Source organism: Bombus pascuorum, chromosome 16 (genome assembly GCF_905332965.1).
Source record: "Bombus pascuorum chromosome 16, iyBomPasc1.1, whole genome shotgun sequence".
Taxonomy (NCBI): domain Eukaryota; kingdom Metazoa; phylum Arthropoda; class Insecta; order Hymenoptera; family Apidae; genus Bombus; species Bombus pascuorum.
Genome location: NC_083503.1, coordinates 2,948,543 through 2,969,220, shown reverse-complemented (window position 1 = coordinate 2,969,220; position 20,678 = coordinate 2,948,543). Strand labels below are relative to the sequence as shown.

Here is a 20,678-nt window from a genome sequence, read left to right as displayed (position 1 = left end):
TTTTTCATCTCAATGTCGTCGAATCTTCGTCCTTTTGGTAACAATTATGGAATAAGATAACTGTTCAACTATAGAACTACGTTTCACTAAAAAAAACGTTGCTAAAAGAACACTCCTCACGGAATAAGCAATATACGATGTTTAAATATATTGAACGAATATAATAACGCATTTGAGGAGTATTTCGAAAGATTCGTTTAGAAAATCAATGACAGAAACGTTGGCATAAGTGTATAACCTCAAAAAGGGAATATTTTGAAAGAGATTAATTGCTTGTACCGATATCTAATAAAGACTGCTTTTAACACAATCAATCCGGGTGTGTGTTAATCACACCTTGTAAATTATTGAATTATTATTTGTTGTGTTCATTAAATGTTAAGTGAATAATTAATTTGTAGAAAGAAAAGGACTTGGAACTAACCGCACGTATCGGTAAAGAACTTCTATCGCACAATCAAAAACTCGAAGCCACAGTTACCAGTTTAGAGACCGATTTAAAGGAAGCCAATGAAAATATTACCCAACTCACGCACGAACTTGCAAAAAAGACAGAATTAATCCAAATATTAACAAATGATGTCGAAGAATCAAGTTCCGAAGCCGGTTCGCCCACCGGACTTCGCAGTATCAACCTTGACATGATGCAGAAAAAGATCAGCTGCCTCGAGGATGAAAATAAGCAATTAAGAGCTGAATTCGCGAAATTGATGCACGATGCCGACAATTCGGAGGAACAAGAAGCAAAACTTGTCAAAGATATTGCCGCTCAACTCGGTTAGTCGATGAATTTTTGTTAAAATTTTTAAATAAAAGCTTGTGGATTCCATAAGAATGTTTAAAGTTCGTATTAATTGAAGTTTAAAATTCTATTAGTAAATAGATTATTTTGTATGTAGCAACTGCAAATATGGAGGTAGATGGAATATCGGATGAGCTTGATAAACAGAAGGAAGAAAATCGATTACAACACGAACAAATTGTCAATTTGACAGAAAAATTAGCTAAAACAGAACTGAGATTGGCGCAGTTGATGGCTGAGCATGATGAAATGAGCGCTACTTTGCACATTACCAAGGATAATCAAAACACTCTAGCGAACGAGTTGGCTGAATTCAAAGAACGATATGCTGAGGTATATTCTCAGATAGTTCTATATTACCATACTATTGTTCACTGACTATCTCCTTTTTTATATTAGGAGAATAAGGTTAAAGAATAGTTTTGAATTAAATAGAACTAGTTTAAATGATACTCTTAAATTATATTAATGTATTTTTATATTAATGTATTTTCAAAATGTTTTATACTATAAGGTGATAAATTTATTGACGGAAACTCAAGAACAATTACGAAAACAAAGACATAGAAGTATGCCAACTGTTAGGGGAGGCTCTTTGTTCCCTTCGATGGGTGCTGTTCCACAAGCAGACTCCATTGCTTCAGAATTGGAATCATCGCTTTATTCTGAATTCAGTTTGGATTCTGGCATCATTTCAGATAGAATGTATGTGTTTTGTTTTATTTCACATTCACATTTTTCATTTTGCTATCATTCATTCAAGAAAATTATTAATTTATATTTTTGATGTTGGACACAGACCAACATATAAGAAAGTTTTTGAAACAGTGAGGAGCGCATCAAGAAATACATCTTATCCAGCTGATGCAAATCAATTCCCGCGAATAGGTTCAATGACAGTATCAACTCTATCAAGCAGTTCTACTGGGCCACGAATGAGTTGTGGTCAGGCTCGACCTGTGGCATCAATTCCTGCTGCGGATTCCACTGGACAAAGCGATTCGGAAGAGTTTGAAGATTACCCGTAAGTTTATATTTATTAGTCTTTCTAACAATATATAAAATAAGAAGTTTTCAATTTTGCTAATAGTCATTTCCTTGAATACTAATTTATAAAACAAGTCAGTAAATATGTTCTAAAAATTTTAGAGGTCCACAAAAAATAGGAGTGCCAGGTGCTCCTGGTGCAGCAGATTTGGAAGTAGCACTTCGTAGATTAACACCTGCAGAAGTTCTTACAAGGCGTGCTTGTCTCAGCACTGGAACAGGATATAGCTATGACTATGATGCTGGAATGCATTCACCTTCCACTTCCGTACCTCATGGTTGTAGAACTCCAGACAGTATTATGTCTACGGGAAGTAGTGGAAATTTAAGTGGCTATGGTGGAAATACTTGGAGAGTTCCTGAGAAGTTACAAATAGTGAAACCTATTGAAGGCTCTCAAACTTTACATCATTGGACTCGATTAGCTACACCTACACTAGGTAATGCTGTATGATCCTCTGTTAAAATTATTTTAAAAAATATATTTTATTAATATATTTTAATAACAGTATATGTATAATATATTGTAATAGATATAGATAATATACATACAATAGCTTTGCCTCTTGCAAGAATACAATGAAAAATATTATATTTACCAGTATTTTATCTACCACGTTATTGTATATAATTAAATTACATTTATTGAGAAATGAAACTATCAGAATGTGAATATAAAAATATTTAATTAAATCACTATTTTATTTCTTAGGTGGTCTTTTAGAAGAACGGCCAGGAGTAAAAACAAGAGGAGGTCGAGGCCTGGAGGATTTAGGTCTAGTTACTTTCACTTTAAGCGATCTTGAAGAAGATGAAGAATACTCTAACCCTGGAAAAATTTTTCAAGATACAGGTTCCATATATACATTCACCAATAGTACTGTTCTTCATCCTGATGATCACAGAAATGTCACTCCTAGTATTGTGGATAGTACTGTCGAAACAGCACCTAGTAGTGCTTTAAATTCTGGTATGAGTACTCCAAGCACGTTAAGCAGAAAAAATTCAACTTCAACTTCAACATTCTCAACAACCTTTGGACTTGCAAAAATGTTAAACGAAAGAGGTATTTTTTGTTTTGAAATTGAAAATATTTTATCTAATTTATAAAAGTAATACAGATATATTTTTTACTAGAATCTAATTTAGTTATTAGGAAAAGTCGTTAGTAAAAAATTTTAGTAAATTAATTTAATCAACATGTTCAAATAGGTATAAAAGCTGCATCACCTACTTCATTAACGCCGAGTGGAGAGAGGAATTATACGCCCACTGCAACACCTTGCAATAGTCCTGATGCTAGTCCTCCAGATAGTCGCTCTAGTACACCAACTCCAGAAGGTAGACTTTCTTTAGGGTTACTATCCAGTGGTGCTGAATTGTTAAAGAGAACATTCGGTGGAGAAACTCAGGTATGTATAAACATTTATAAGCAAAAACATTTAGAGTTTTAATGTGACAAAATTACAATTATATTCAATATGATTTGATAATGAAGTTCGGGTATGTTGTACTGGCACCTCGCATTACACACAACATTTATTTCTATAAAATGCATAAAAAATAGTAATTTTATAAAATACATCTAATTGACATTTTCTAATTTTGATAAGAATTGTAAAACATCCAATATTCAATATGTATCTTTTAAATGAGTTTAAATAGTGAAAATTTCCCTTAAACATGAGCGATGTATTTATTAAAATTTGATAAAATAATGAAGCAAGAAGAAAATACTGGGTAATTTTAATAAGTAGTAACGTTTCTTGAATAAAAATTTCATCAAATCATGCGTAACACCATTACAACCTAATAAATCTCATCTTTATACATGTTGCATGTAAACATTAATAAGTAATTCCGATTAGTTAAAGAATTCTGATCTTAATCATGACATCATTTCACATATTCATGTGAATATTGAAAAGCGTGGAGTGTCAATAGAATTTTCTCGATATTTAATTAAATAAATTTTCCTCCACATATTGATGAACAATTGTCATAACAATGAGGAATTATTAGTTCGATTATATTATTAGAAATAATATTACTGTTTTGTTATTAAGAATAGAAGGCATATTCTGTTTATCAATATATAAATGATAGTTCTCTTATTTATAATTCAAATTCAGATCTTTAATTGATCGTTAACAATCACTTGCTAATTAAAAATTAGGTATTTAAATACAAAAGTGTAACAAATTATTATAGTGGATGGTTTCCTGAAAATAAAAGGAATTTACATTAGAAAGGACATTATTAATTTATTTTAAATTTAATGAATGATTAAATATTGAAAGAAGAAATTAGAAATGTTTAAGAGAATTGTTTCTATAACATCTAAGATGAATTAATTTAACACTCAAAAATTACTTATTTCTTAATCAGATAGTTTTAGAAGTATTTAACCTTAAAAAAATAAGGTATTAGAATGGGAAATTGTTACTATTTCTTTATACCAAACATATTTTATTCTCTATATTTATTGTTCTATCTTTATCATATATTATTTTATGACTTTGATTTATTTTAATATTTCTTGTATTTTCCAACAGGCAAAGAGGAAACGACACGAATTATCCAGATCAGATAAAAAAGCTCTTACCAGTATCCGTTTAGTTGAGAAACTTGAAAGAATAGGCATTGACACAATAATGGCTTCAACATATGGTTCATCTTTCTCCCCATTAGTGTTACAAGGTTCTTTATACACCAGGCATGCTACTGCAAGCCCTATGGCTCAGTTAACTTTCCTGAGAAACTCCATGCGTGGAAACCAAGAGAAACTTTCACCTTCTTCCACTGCTAGTGATTCCTCGACGACAAAACGAAATATAATTGACAAAAAACAAGACGAGTTTACATCAAACAGGGAATCTAGACAAAAAAGAACTTGTGCTAGGGCCATGAGATCTGATCTCGGACAGGTTACATCTGCTGCAGTCCCTGTTTCGACTGCAAAAGAATCTCCTGCGCAATCCGCTTTGGGAAGTATTAGCTCGCTGCTGTTTGGACGAAAGGGTGGATTACTTTGAAACCATTGTTTATTGAGTATTGACTAAATTATAAAGGAACAGCCAGATAAGTTTTTAACAGAACGTAATATACGATTGTCGGAGCAGTGATAAAATGAACAATTTACTTCATTTCATCTATATCACAGTTGTTTTATCAAATAATGTCGATAAAAATCTTTATTTTATTCACAGACATTTCACGATGTAGCTAAAGAGAATACAAAATTTAATTTTTAATGTACCAAAAAAAAAAAAAAAAAAAAAAAAAAAAAAAAAAAAAGAAGAGAAAAAGAAACCAAGTTAAATATCATACACAAGCTTATGTACCATTAGTTATGCGTTCTAATATTAATCCTTTGCACTCGAGAACTTTTTTAGTCAGGCGAAGTAGCAATTCGAGATGATTTAGCGCATATGTGACACGTATCTTATGCTAGTGTAAAATGAGTTTATACACTAATTGATGTACAAAAACATTATATTCTAATAATTTATGCATATTTACATCTTTGAAAATATGATTTTGTAATATTAATTTCTGTATGTCTTTGTATCGTAATTTATGAAGTATTCACTAAGGTGCATTCTTGAATAAAATTGATCTCATTTCTCAATAGCTCAAAATGAAGTTCGTCTTCATTTGAGCTAATTTCACTTCTGAAAACCATTTTTTAGGACTTCTAAACTATAATATTTTTGCCATGGTCGTCGAATTCGAATTAACGTCGGAGACGTTTATAGAATCATAGTTTCGGAGGAATTTGGGATTAAATATTTTATCTCCATTTTAAAGTGTAATTCTTTACACTTTCTAACAAAGAATATAAAGAGCTAACGAACCTATTTATGAACTAATACTGCGATCTCATTAATTGGATATGTCGAAATCTAGCATAAACAGGAACTGTCGTCTCTCACTCGTCACTCGAGTTGCCACACGAAACTCCATGGCGAACCGAAAATCGCCTCTTGAGTGCAAAGGGTTAAAATTAGAAGTAAATTGAATATGCTTTTATTTTATAATAGTATTTTATAAAGAACAGAATAATACGTGCGTTTACACTATAAAGATACATATTTAGTATCAAGCTTGAGAATCTGATATTACTTAATATTATTCTTCTTTTGTACTCACTGTAATGTTATTGTTGGACACTAATTGACAATATCTTTATTTACAATTTCTGTGAAATATTGTGAAGTATCACATTGCTGGCCAGTACTATTTAAATTAACTTAACATTCCTACATTAGCTATTTTTTTCGCTTTTCTTTTTAAGTTTCACTTTTGATACTAAATCCTTCTTCTGCGTGAATATTGAGAAATATTTGAAATATTATTTGTTTAAATTATAAATTTATAACTCAATATTTTTAAATATTTGCATGGAAAGCTATTACATGAAAAACGATGTAACGTATTCCTAAAATTACAGTATTATACTCGATTATGTAAATATTTAATTTAAAGCTTTTAAATGATCATTTTATCAACGCTCCGACATATTGTAATTACGAAAATAATTGAGAACCTCCATATCTTAATTTTACACAGCAGCTATTTTACGTTGATTAGATTAGTTCTTAAATGATTTGTTGTACATAACTAATTCATATGTGGAAAAGAAAAATGTTACTTAATCGAAGAACAAACCAAAAACTTGTAAATGATTATTTTTGGTATCCATTATTATGTGAATATCAATGTAGAGGCGCGTGCGAAAAAAGTAATTTGAAATTATTAATTTACACATATATGAAAACCAAATGGGTATTAGGGAGGTGTATTATGTGAATTAATTTACATTGTATAGAGAATAATAGCATATTGTAGCTAATACTTAAAGTGACTTAGAACGTTGCAATCATGTAATACGAAATGTTACATTACTCAATGCAATTTTTATCAGTAATGACATTTCTTGTTACCATTGAAATAGTCGAAACATATTTTTTATGTAAAATCTTTTTTAATGTTGTGCATTATTTTTTCTTTTTTTTTTTTTTAGTTAGAGTAATATTCTTCATTTTTAAGATTATTTGAATCAAAATTGATTCGTTTCAGCCGCGTCACTTTGATATATTTATTTATCTTTTATGCCAAAGTGTCCAAAAAAAGAGAAAAAACGAGACAGTTACCAAAAAAATGCAAGGCCAATAATGCACGTAAAAGGATATAAATGACTTCATATATGATAACATGATAAAACAAAATTAATTTATAACATAATGATTCAGATTGCGACAAGTAAATATGATCACACTAATTACTGTTAAAAAAAAAGAGTAAAAGTCGCAGTGAATTTTCTAAGTGGAGCACAATTTTTAAGAGCAGAATTTTTCAGGTGCTTTAAATAGTATCAATTTCGTTTAATTAGCTTAAGAAATTTTATCGTTAATTGATCAATTATATTTAAGATTAATTAGTTAATTGTGTCACTACTGTCGGTCTTTAACAAAAAGACCTTACAATTAGTACCGATGATTAATTAATTAGTCATTCCGTATTCGTCGATTGATTGATGGGTTGTCATTATGAAATAACCACGAAAAATTTTTGTATTCCTTCATTAATTCTTTATTCAATAATAATTACTTGTACATAATTAATAATGAATTGACTATTGCCTAATTCACAGGTTATGTTCATTATATTGATTGAAAGCAGTACAAAGAAAGAATGATTATCTTGAATTTGTATTTCTTTCCCTTTGTAAAAATGCGGAGATGAATTGTCCAATAATTAATCGATCGATAATTGATCAATTATTTTTGTAAATAATAATCTGCATTGTTCTTTCGTTTTGTCTCTCTTTTTTTAATCTATTATGGTTAAAAAAATTGATTGCAATGTATTGCGTGAGTTTGATGGTGAAATGCAATTTTACTAGTAAATGGACTTCTATCTTGTATCATAGGAAGGATTATTTAGCAGGCGCAGTCTTGTACATAGAGGAATACAGATTAATAAATTAAATTGAAAAAGAAGTCTTACACTGTTTTGATATTAGGATCACACTATCCCACGAATTCCGGCCTATTATCTTCCTACTTTTTACAGGTATTTGCCATACACGCGCGACTTACTCAAAACGTGTGCAACTCGTAACAAAAAACTTGTGAATTCGCGTTACCGACGGTCACGACTTAGTTAATTTACCGACACTTCCCTCCTTAATTGCTCTCCTATCTACTTACCTGCTGGACGCACCGGAAAATTTAACCTTTACCTTTTTAAAATCTACCAGACTCGTCTCGCAACAACGTTGCGATACTTGTAACTGTCGAATTTGCACATTCCTGGACGGTCAAGTCGAGGACGGAACACATTCCTGGACGGTGATAGTGCGCTCACTGGTCTCCGCCTAATCATCATGCCACTCAGGGCACGTGCAAAAATGCGTGTATTTTGACCTATGAGGAGAAATTGTCACGCTGTACTGTTTCTGGAGGTGTGGTCGTGTTTATATTACCCCGTGCGAGATCAGAAACTCCAAAACTGATCACCAACATTTAAAGACACATAATACATTAGAATTTTATATGAAATGTTTTTTTTTTTGTACATAATAAGTAATTTTGCAATACAATAGAACTTCGTTTATATGAATCTGTTGGGGGACAAGTTGGTTCATACAATCAAGTCGTTTACACAATAGCAGTTCACGTACTTGTCCCCAGCATCTATGATTTGTCATTCAGCTAATATTCTTAGTTAGAATAATTAGTAATAATTCAGTTAGAATTCTTGTGAGATTTTGAAATAGGAGTGAGAGAAGAAAAGATGTGGAGGAATTAAGACGAAAAAGAGTGTTTCGTCCAGGATCTGCTAGTGAACTCATCAGTGAAGATATCCAGCAAGTTCCCGCTTGGAACAAAGTATGACACGAACCAACACAACCTAGCAGCCTACTTAGCAAACATAGGAATTATCAATCAAAATTCAATCAAAATAGCACATGTGAATATGGAACTTATGTGATGGAATGTGAACTACGTTCATGATAGCGTAAGCGCCAATGTTGATCATGGTCGTACATACAGGCATGGAAACTTTAACGAAAGAGGTATAGCTCTTAGTGATCGGACGATGTTGGTTATCTTGTCTGGAATAAGGCGTCTCGATTTATTTCGATCTACCATGGCCTTTCGGCAAAACCACACCGCCTCAGACTTCTCGGGGGATACCTCCAGCCCCAACCCTTTGATCGCGGCGACCGCGCAGGCGATCGCCAATTCCGTCAGACGGACGGTCCTGCCCCATGTCGATCCCCATACCAGCACCAACGTGTCGTCGGCGTAACACGTCAGCACCGAGTCCGGGGGCATCGGTGCCCGAAGTACCGTGTCATACGCGATGTCCCACAGCAACGGGCCCAGTACCGAACCTTGTGAGACACCACTACACCGTGACAGGCATCTGTCAAACAGAGTTCTCAGCCTTGGGGCCAAGACTCCGGCGACCACGTTCCACACACGGGCCGGAACCCCGTCGGGACCCGGGGACTACCGCGCTCCGATCTTCTCGATATGTCCATGTTCTCCGTCGTGGGGGGCGCCCAAGGACGGAGCTTGTTCAGCACTAGTCTGTACGGGCGTCCCCAGGGATTGGAATCGAGGGTGGCCAGATGCTCATCCCAGGCTCGTCTCTTCGCCTCCTTGATGACTCGTTGCAGAGGCCTCCGCGCTTCGCGGTAGGCGTCGTACAAATAAGCCACCGTGGCTTCATCCCCTTGTCGCCTACGCCGGGATCTGGTATAACGGCATCGGGCGCGGATGCACGCCTCGCGGAGATGAGCGATCTCCTCAGACCACCAATACATCGCCCGAGCGCGGCGTGGGGCTCCGGACCGCGGCATACACGAATCGCAGATCGCTTGCAAGTCGCGCTTCAGGCGGGCTGCCTCCGCCTCCGTTTCTTCATCCTCGTCGCGGTGGATCGCCGCCCACCGCGGGAAATTCCTTCTTCCTCTAACCGATGAGCCTTCGGGCCCGCACGACCCGAACAAACGGTCGCCTCCCGCGCCACTGACTGTCACGTCTATTCCGATATAGAGGTGGTCCGAGAGTGTTTCCTCGGCCAACACCTCCCACCCCGAGACACGGCCGGAAGCGGCAGGGTTTGCCCACGTGAGGTCCACTATGGACTCGCCGCGCCACGCCACGCACGTGCTGGACGATCCCCGATTGATAAGCTGGAGGTCGAGCGCAGCCGCCCAGTCCTGCACAGAGCTCCCCCTTCCATTGGTCCTGAGGGAACCCCACGCCGTGGAGTGAGCGTTGAAGTCTCCAAGGATCAGCGACGGATTGGCGCCCAGACGTCTCACGCAAGCCGCGAGACCGTCCAGGAATGAGGCGTATTCCACCCTGCTGATGTTAGGCGACACGTAGACGCCGACCAGCACTAGGTCACCCCATTTCACGGTCACAAAGCCCCGTCCTTGCTCGATCATTGAGCAGGAGAGGTTCCCCGCGATCCTGTTCCAGAGTATGGCGACCGAGCCGAGCAGGTCCCCAGCGCCTCGTGACGCATCTGGGATGCTATACGGCTCCGCCACCACTGCCAGGCCGATCCTCCTCTCCACCAGGCTCTGAAGCATTAAGTCCTGAGCCCGGCGGGCGTGGTTGATGTTACACTGCACCTCTTCTCCTTCCGTTTACGTCGGAAAAGGCTCCGTTTCCATGGCCTCCTCCGGACCGTTCTCCTCGCAGTCGTCACGACCGACCTCCTCTTTGTCTCTTCTGGCCTACGTGGGGCCGGTCAACGGTTTCGTCTCTTTATTCGCCGTCGCGTCACCGCCTTCGTCAGGAGCGGGCTTTATCTCTTGTACGGTCCTCCCCGTGCGGGCCGGTGGCGTACACGCTGGAGATCCCAGCCGGTGCGACGCGGGCAGTCAAAAGTCCGCGCATACCGGGCATTTAGGTACCCGCGCCAGGCAGTCCCTTGCACGATGCCCTTCCATGCCGCACCGGTAGCAACGATCCGACCGGTCAACCGCTGACGGGCAGTCCCGGCGCATGTGGCCCGTCTCCAGGCACTTGTAGCACCGGAGTTGACGTGCCGGGAGAGGGGTGACTCTCGCCGCTGACCATCCTATGTGGAGCTTGCCTCCTGGAGCGTCTCTTCCCCCGCCGCTGACCATCCTATGTGGAGCTTGCCTCCTGGAGCGTCTCTTCCCCCGCCGCTGCTGCCGCCGATTTTCCTTGCCGCTGTCAGTGGGCAACGCAGCCACACCGAACCGAGGCCCCGGAGAGCGGCGCGTATAACGCCCACGCTGACTTCCGCGGCCTGGCAGCCCCCCGCCTCGGCGACGGCGGCTGCCACCTCCTCCGGGGTGATTGAATCCTCCAGCCCGGTCACCCTCAACTTCGCCATCTTCCGCGGTACGGTGACCTTGGCGGGGAAGTCTCGAAGAACAGCCACCATCTTTTCGGCCAGTCGCGACGCTTTGCTGTTAGCGTCCTGGCCCGCGACCTCGAATATGAGAGCACCTGTAACCGCTCTACTCGGTCTCATTTCTGCGATGCCAAGGTCGGAGGGCTTGGTCTCTCTCCTGACCACCGACATCGCATTCCTATACGTAAAACTGGAGCGTCACCGCGGCGCACTGTGGGGAGCGGGAAAGGCCAGGCATATTTGTTTTACGCGCGTGCCACACTTACAAATTTATATAATATTGTACTATAACCTTTACTCGTTGATAAATCATGAACTACTGAACAGTTTCTAAACATATTAACAGAGTGTGCTATCATTTCGTTCTTAAAATGAAACAATTTTTTTTGTTTCACACTAAACCTCATAATATCTTTATTTTCAACGAACCGCATATTCTGAGCTCATAATGTTTTGATATTATACGTTACAGACGGAAAACTTTGTCATTGAGAAATTAAAGGTAGCATACATCTTTTTGATCAAAAGACGGATTTATTAGAATGATTGCTAAAGAAATAATGTGTAGAGAATTACTATAAATACTTACAATAAGCGGAGACTGTCTACAATAACTGAAACTTTTACAAATAAAGCAAACATATAAGGATTGGGCAAACATATATGAAATTAGCCAGCCCGTCAATTTGACGGATTTCTTAGAAATAGATATACTACGTACAAATTTAAAAAATTAAGAAGCTTACGAAAAAATAATTGTATGTATAAATTCTTTGGATGAAATGATTAATTCACGATGCAAAATGGTTAAAATTGGTTTTTGGGGTAATTTCATTTCGAAGTTTGAAATCCGTCAATTTGGCGGGTCCTGTAAACACAGTGTTAATTTCAGGATGTCATAGCAGTTTTCTTCTTTTACCTGTTTTCTGTTGGTAAAAATGAGATAAGATGGTAATAAATAAGATTGCTAAAATAGCAGATATTAATACGTGACACGTGGTGTACGTCAAATGACGACGCGAAGAAACTTGAGCAATGCAATTTTAGGGTAAAGCACAGTCGTATTACTGCCTTTCACAGCTCTGTACATAACTTTGGATTTGAAACGATTTCATGGAATTTACGCGGCATTGATTCGATTAAGGGTAAACGAATGCGATACTCGGCCGGTATTTCAGACTATATTTTATAATTTGTCGTAGTAATTGCATTTGCTTTATAAAATATCGTTTTGATAATTAAAGTTTAACAAGTTTAGGCTCACAAACGTTCAATTGGATTCTGAAATGAGTTTGAAGGTTAAATTGGCTATTTGATTACATTAACATCGAGATCACATGGCAGTCTTCGTGTTTTTTAACTTTTGTGAGGAAACTTGTGTTTTGTTTATCGACGTATACCGCGTATTGCGTATGTATATTGTGATTGTTTATCGAAGTATGAAATGTTAGTTCTTTATGTTATTTTTAATTCCAACTTGTGTAGCTCGAAAGATTAGTAATATACAGTAATTCTCAAACGATCGTCCTATTACTTAAGGTGGGTGTCTTGAATTAGAATGTTCCAAAACAGCGTCTTTTTGTGATTTTTTTAGAAGGGAAAGAAAGAAATGAAGTTATTGAATTTTGAAATATGGTTTTGTATATATTTAACGAATACAAAAAAATTTTTTTTTCAGAAAAAGAATATTATAACTAAAAATATTATATTATAAAAAATATTATTATAAAATCCACCTCGTAATTCTTGACTGAAACAAAAAACCAAAAGAGGCTTAAATTACTATATATTTTTCTTCTCGATGAACTAAAAACAAGGCAGAAAATAGTGTGAAATCAAAAATTTTGGCGGATTTAAAGAAAACATGTGTTTTATAAACAGAAAAAATAAACTTTAAGGTGCTATAACAATTATTTAAATAAACTTTTTGACGAACATTTTTTACTTTCATAAGCAATTATTATCATAAAAGTATTTTGGAAACAACACTCCGCCGGTAAGGTCAATTTGTATCTACTTTATTGACAGAAGCTACAACGCGAACGATATCCGCTGATGAACTCGAGAACACAATTAAAAGTGAGTGGAGAAAACTGTAGACAGAAACATTAAAAGCAAGTGATACAATTATACAGGTACAAGTATTTGCCACAGAATGAGATATAACAAAATTAAATGGTACACATCCCGTGAATCCCTCAAAATGTAACATAATTTATTCAAAACATTCTATGATACAATCATCATGTAGAGTTATTTTAACTAATAATTGTATTTTCTAGCTGACATTTGTGTAGCACGACACGAATTAAGACGACGGTAGCAAGGACACGAAAGACACTCACGACCCACATCTGGGGGACAACTTCTCCTCAAAATTATTTATTACCATTGGCTATAACCAATGAGCATCGCAGATCGTTACCCTCACTTTTCTACCGAAAAGTGAGAACAACGAATCCGCGTTCTTACCTCAAAAAGGCACACCCCACACCGAACTTTGCTCCTTCATAGTACGAGACGGGTTTATTACTGTTCAATAAATTTTCGGACAGTTAAGTCAACTACTGGTCCTCAAATCTTCGGGCAGTCAAGTCAAGTATTGTTCTTCAATATATCAAATCGAGTCAAATACTGTTCTATTCTTTCAACATTCTAGTAGTCAACTACTGTACTTTCCATCACGACGAAGGCAATCATCTTCTGATCAATAACAGGATATCATCATCACTACAGTCTACGCGACAAGTGTTGTAAGTAATTGTAAATATATATATATATATATATATATATATATTTATATATTTTTTATATATATATATATATATATATATATATATATATATATTATAGAACTGTAGACTACAGTTTTATTACATAACAAACAAATAAGGAGATCGACCTGTTCGTGGTGTCGATTATTATAATCGTAACGGGAATTTCCGACTCAGAAAGCAGATACAATTACACTCCATACTTTATCTGATTTTCAGGTACAAGATTAACTCAGGATCACCTTATGACAGATCATTGGATTGTGCTTTTTATCGGCTATGACGTAGAATTTAGAAAAAAAATACATTGACCTTGAAAGAGTTGAAAATCACCTTAGTATCTGCAACAGAATGAGATTTAACAAAATTAAATGGTACACATCCGGTGAATGTCCCAGAATGTAACACAATTTATTCAAAACTTTCTTTAATATAATCAGTATGCAAAGTTATTTTAATTAATACTTGTACTTTTTCGCTGACATTTGTGAGCAGCGCATTTCTTAACACACACTTGACTGAGTCACATATATTTATTTGATGTATATTTATATGTTCTTTGTTACATATAAACTACGAATAAAACAGATGACAATAGGATAAATGATGAATAGAAGCAGAATAGTTAATTAGAATTGAGTATTCAAGGGATCGTTAGCAAAGTAGCATTTGCCTCCTTGCTTTGCGCTTGATCGGTGCACCCTCTTACGTTTAAGGTTCAACCCACGTACGTATACTCAAAATTTTCGATTTTTCTGATATTCTACATTGTAAGACATAACATTCACGTATATGTTATAGGTTTTCCAATATCTGATACTCTTATTCTCTATTTGTGTACATGCCAAATAGAGAATAGAATACAACAATAACAACATACCGAAACATTTCATCACAACAAACATTCTGGGCAACTTTTTACTGCATCTACATACACCGGTCACTCGACATTAATTTTCAAGATAGAAAGAAATTTATGTTTAATGTGTCTTATTTAATAATTCATTTTATAAGTTTTTCCTCTTTAAACAATTTCTCAATAAATGAAGGTATATATGCTACACTTTTGACTAATTGAAGGTCGGTATTAAGGGCAGTATTCCATGAATCAGTCAGTTTATCAAATATTATTTTGTGAGAACTGTTATTAATGCAGCCCAATCCATAAGCCGTTGATTTCTCCTTTTTATTCGTATAATATTAAAAATAGTTATCTCTCTCATTAGTGAGTTCTGTTTAATTTATTCTATATGAAAGTGTGGTTGCCTATTCCACGGGGAAGGATTACATTGGATTACATTCCATGTAATCATAACCTAAATGTAATTGAATTTTTGTGCCAATGGCTTGGAAACAAAGGCCAAGCGACGTCTATAGGTATACGAAAATATTGCTTAGCATGTCCATCTTGAAACTTTGTTTCAATGTCATTCAAATCGGTGATGTGTACCTTTTGTGGAATAATTACTATAAAAGAATACTTATTCTGTTACTATGTGTTGGAGAAAAGTAAATCATCAATGTAATAACCAGATGTCAGTAAATAACTATAATGAATAAATTAATAAATATATCTGTCGAAATAAATAGGCGTCAAAAATGTAGCATGCCCGGGTGAAGGTTTACGTAACATTATGTTCAAGGTTACTTAATGCTTAATACGTTGCATATGGATGCTGCCCAACGAATTTCTTCGATACATTCATGCTTCAGAATTAATCTGTGTAGTTAATTACAGATGTAGTTAATTCCAGATGTTTCCAGATCCAATTTCCTTTACTTACCAGTTATAGTACATTTTCACTTATCAAAGACACGATTTTTCTCTCTAAGAGGAAGAGGATCAATTTTATAGGAACAATTTTTTGAACTGATATATTTTTTATATATGATATGTATCCTATAGATATTAATTTAAAGACGTGCTAACATCACCCAAATGTGCATATTACTAATTGTTTGTCACGCAGAGATATCCTACACGTTTTATTATATATAAAATTCCATTTCTTTTTATGCTGATTTGTAGCTTTACACGTTCATAAGTCTAAGAAATTTTGACCTTTCTAGTCTGAATAACATTATGCGCGAGAATTTAGCAGCTTGCCAAATATAGCAGTACATGTTGTTACGCAACAAGGGTTTTTTGCATGCTATAGTCAGTGGGAGAATTCGCGAAATTGCCACGAGTGGCCTCTTGCAGAAGTTTATGAAAGATATTTGGTAAGCTGTTATATCTTAATGTTGCAGTTCCATAAAGAAGATCGGAGACGTATAAAATGGATGTCATCCGCAATATTGTAGGAGGATTCCCAGTACAAGTCAGATCGACGGTTTCCATTTTACTAAGCGTATCGCTATACATAATATATTTGTTCGTTAATTATTCTTCGAAGAATCTTCCTTCCGAATCACTAATGCCATCTTACGATTTCATAATCGTAGGCGGTGGTACTGCAGGTACGTTTTTTCATAATATCGATAGAAAATTACACCATAAACGAAATGAAAATATAAGAAAGAAGCACTACCTGTGTGTTTGCACGGGAGAAGGAGCGCTTTATTATCCATATAATAGAGTAACACACAAATCTAACAATATACACATCTCGATCATCCAATGTACCCTTTCTTTAGTCGCTCCATCTATTATGTAGTATATTAATGACGTACTTTGTGGTAGATATTGACAACGAAATTTTAACCACCCTTCCTGCATATAAACGTAATTTAAGTTTATTTTATAATACGTTTTAAATATGTATTACATTATAAATATCGTATAAATTATATATTATGGGAACATATTCCAGGTTTATCAGGAAATTAGTTTTGTGGTATAGATTAAATATTTTTCCTTTGTCGATGATATTTTTGAAATAAAAGTATTTCTAATATTTAAGTAGATTGATGTTTTCTTACTTATGTTCTATAATGTTCTGCCAATTTACATGTTTACAGGAATTGTTATAGCGAATCGGTTGTCCGAGATAAAAGACTGGAACGTACTTCTCTTGGAAGCAGGTGGCGATGGAAGCATTATATATGATATTCCTGTTACTGCTGCTAATCTGCAGCTCACCGAGATCGACTGGAAATACACGACGGAACCCAGTAGAAATCACTGTAGAGGTAATATCTAGGAATGCTAGCGCATGCATAACTTAATACTAGATACTAATAAATACTAATACCAAAATTACCCAATACGTATATATGAGTTTCTTTTCTTTTTATTTTATTTTTGGTTTTTACAATTTGTCCTGTAGGACATTTGATAAAGTGTTATATCTCATTGGTAAATAAAAAAATAAAATAAAATAAATATAGCATGTGGACGGCTACCCGCAGCGGGGTGCCAGCTTCGTGTTTTCTAAGTTATATCTTTTATGTATATATGAGTGGGGAAAATTTTTCATTTTTAACATTAATAGAAACATACATGTATACATGTATTTTTGCTTAAATAGTTAAATAATTGTATAGATATATTTAGCTTAACTAATATTGTTTGAATTATACTGACCTATATATAGAATATTTAGGTACATTTATGTAGTTCTAACGTTAACCCACAAACGTTAATCGGCGAATGATCTTATCGTCAAACCCAAAGAGATATAAACTCGGATCAATCACCAACCAGCATTAATAATCGATTACGAATTATTCGCATCGCCTTTCATGTACTTTATCGCAAATTCTGCCTACAGCGATGAACGAGGGTCGTTGCCTGTGGCCACGTGGTAAAGTTATGGGAGGCAGCAGCACGATAAACTACATGATGTATGTTCGTGGTAACAAAAAAGATTACGACATCTGGGAACAACTAGGCAATCCAGGATGGTCCTACAAAGACGTCCTAAGTTATTTCAAAAAATCGGAAGACAATCAGAATCAGAACTACGCCAAGACTGCGTATCATTCGACGGGGGGTTACCTAACTATCAACGAATCACAATGGCAGGGTCCATTGGGCAATGCGTTCCTTCAAGCAGCAGAAGAAATGGGTTACGAGAATAGAGACGTTAATGGAGAACGGCAGACTGGCTTTATGTTTCCTCAGGGGACCGTTAGTCATGGGAGCCGGTGTTCCACGGCGAAGTCCTTCCTGCGGCCGATCAGCGCGCGTAAGAATTTACACGTCGCTATGCAAGCACATGTTACGAAAATTTTAATAGATCCGTCGTCAAAGAGGGCTTACGGTGTAGAGTTCCTTAGAGACGGAAGGACGCTGCGCGTTCGTGCCAACAAAGAGGTGATACTTTCCGCAGGATCTATCAATAGCCCTCAATTACTGATGCTGTCTGGAATAGGACCTGAAGAACACTTAGCGGAACACGGGATACCAGTGATTCAGAATTTAAGTGTGGGTTATAATCTTCAAGATCACATATTTGCGGGAGGCATTACGTTCTTGCTACATGAAAATATATCGTTGGTAGAAAGCAAGTTGTATAATATTCGATATATGCTAGAATACGCCTTAACCGGAACTGGCCCATTAACACTCTTAGGAGGAGTCGAAGCACTAGGTTTTATCAATACCAAATACGCGAATGCCTCGGATGATTTCCCAGACATGCAATTGGTTTTTGTGCCATGGGGTATGAACACCGACGGCGGCAAAGTTTTTAAAATAATTCACGGTCTAACCACAGAATTCTACAATTCTGTATACGGGAATTTCATCGGTAGGGACGCATGGACCGTGCTTCCTACGCTCATAAGACCGAAAAGTAGAGGTGTTATCAAGCTTCGAAGCAACAATCCCTTCGATCATCCGTTGATTTATCCCAACTATTTCGAAAGCCCGGAAGATGTGGCGACGATGGTAGAAGGAATTAAGTTTGTGGTCGAGATGAGTAAAACTGCACCACTTAAACGTTATGGAAGCAAATTTATACCGGTACCATATCCTGGCTGCAAGAATATTTCCATGTATACCGATCCATACTGGGAGTGCGCGATCAGATTCTATGCCACGACTCTATTTCATCCAGTGGGTACTTGCAAGATGGGACCTAATTCGGATCCAACAGCTGTAGTAGACCCTCGGCTTCGAGTTTACGGAGTCACCGGACTTCGAGTGATAGATGGCTCGATTATGCCAAACATAATCAGTGGTAATACCAATGCCCCGATTGTCATGATCGCAGAGAAGAGTGCCGATATGATAAAAGCGGATTGGTTGATGAAATAGGAAGCAGAGTGAGTAGCTGTTCATGTAAATTAACTTAAAGCGGCTGCTACTGTTTATTACACAGTAGACACTTGTAATTATAAATTCCTATTCTATATTACGTTACGAACTTATCAAAGAACAAACACTTCAAGAAGTAGGAGTTGTACGACTTCACCTGTTACATACCTTTATGTGTTCTGGTTCATTTCTTACATTGCCGTTGGAATTCAGAACTTAAATGTAGTATCGTGGACGGATTGTCTATGAAATATCGGGTGAACCATAAACCATGTTGTAGGAACCATGTTACAGTGCCGGAGCTATGAGAAAAGACAAAGGGATGCTTAAAGGAGAAAGACGAATTAACAGGCAGTCGTTAGTTGAGAAGGAGAAGGTTGCCAGGGTTGTCAAGGAGGATGGTCCGCGCGTAAAACAACGCAGGAGAAGCGTGCGAGGAGCATCGTGAAAAATACTATGAAAAAGCACATATTGGCTTGAATATTGAGTTTTAAGGACGTCGAAGACGCATTAGAAGCATTTAATGGTGACAAAGGTGAAGATGTCCATTCGAGTCGTTCGAAGAAATTGCAGACACCTGCAGATATTTGCCAGTTTCGACTGTCATGCTAGGACTTGTCATGAGTTGAAGCGATTCCTTTGACAAATTTCGTTGACAAGCCTGTGCATTTGCTCTATCGTGTTTGTTTCTGAATCCACATTGGTGATCTGACATTAATTCTTCTTTCTTTATTGTTGGTTTTTGGCGATCATATATTATTTTTTCTAGAATTTTGGAAACCATAGGAAGTAGTGATATTGGTCTGTAAAATGCAGTTTGGTGTGGGTCTTTGCCTGGCTTAGGTAACTTTATGATCTGTGCTAGCTTCCATAGATTAGGAAAGTAATGGATTCTTAAAATTGTATTGAATATTATTGTGATTAAACGTATTGCTTTTGGAGCAAGGTCTTTCAAGATTTTACCATTGGTTAGGATTCCTGCTGCCTTATTGTTTTGTCTTTTCTCGATTATGATTCTAATTTCTTGTGGTGTTGTATTAGGTATGGTGTAATGTTTGTTAGTTGGGGTACTAGTATTTTATGCATCTTCGTCTGAACGACAATTACTGTTGTTACTATTATATGGAGTAATTGTGTTACAAAGATGGTTGGAAAATTCTTCAGCTTGCTCTTCGTTGCTTTTGGCCTATGTATTCTGTGTTTTTCTGATTGCTGCGATTAGTTTTATTGGCTAATCTATTTTGTTCGTGGCTTTCCATAGAGTGTAGTTGGCATTTTCTTGTGCAGCGAGTGTCTCTATGAATTTGAAGAATTCGTTATTATTATGATCTTTTATTTTACTTTTTATTTTCTTTGCGAGTTTGTTTAGATGTTTTTTGTTTGCACGTGTTCTATGTTCTTGCCATTTTGCTTTGATTTTGTCAAGGTTGTCTGTTGG

The 20,678-nt window shown here is 36.6% G+C and overlaps 2 protein-coding genes and 1 long non-coding RNA gene across 6 annotated transcripts in view; 2 read left to right on the top strand and 1 right to left on the bottom strand.

The window, feature by feature from the left end:
- LOC132915227 (trafficking kinesin-binding protein milt) overlaps window positions 1-7,854 on the top strand; it is a 104,129-nt gene extending 96,275 nt beyond the window's left edge. For all 4 annotated transcript variants that reach the window (XM_060974999.1, XM_060974997.1, XM_060974998.1 and 1 more), the window contains 8 exons: window positions 402-777; window positions 900-1,135; window positions 1,317-1,507; window positions 1,602-1,826; window positions 1,952-2,289; window positions 2,562-2,915; window positions 3,062-3,261; window positions 4,405-7,854. In XM_060974999.1, coding sequence (XP_060830982.1) covers window positions 402-777; window positions 900-1,135; window positions 1,317-1,507; window positions 1,602-1,826; window positions 1,952-2,289; window positions 2,562-2,915; window positions 3,062-3,261; window positions 4,405-4,884 — 2,400 coding nt within the window. In that variant the 3' untranslated portion in view covers window positions 4,885-7,854. The remainder of the gene's footprint in view (window positions 1-401; window positions 778-899; window positions 1,136-1,316; window positions 1,508-1,601; window positions 1,827-1,951; window positions 2,290-2,561; window positions 2,916-3,061; window positions 3,262-4,404) is intronic.
- Window positions 2,291-3,182, bottom strand: LOC132915271 (uncharacterized). The gene is made up of 2 exons (XR_009659816.1): window positions 3,080-3,182; window positions 2,291-2,678 (listed from the first exon to the last, which is right to left on the bottom strand). It is a non-coding gene; the product is annotated as an uncharacterized LOC132915271 (long non-coding RNA).
- A 9,897-nt stretch (window positions 7,855-17,751) lies between the features above and the next one.
- LOC132915063 (glucose dehydrogenase [FAD, quinone]-like) lies at window positions 17,752-19,260 on the top strand. The gene has a single exon (XM_060974692.1). It carries the CDS (start codon window positions 17,753-17,755, stop codon window positions 19,238-19,240), a length of 1,488 nt encoding a protein of 495 aa, XP_060830675.1. The 5' UTR covers window position 17,752; the 3' UTR covers window positions 19,241-19,260.
- Window positions 19,261-20,678: the final 1,418 nt, after the last annotated feature.

Excerpts from the sequence above, each read along its gene's own strand:
- LOC132915063 (XM_060974692.1), top strand. The coding sequence starts at position 17,753 with ATGAACGAGGGTCGTTGCCTGTGGCCACGTGGTAAAGTTATGGGAGGC.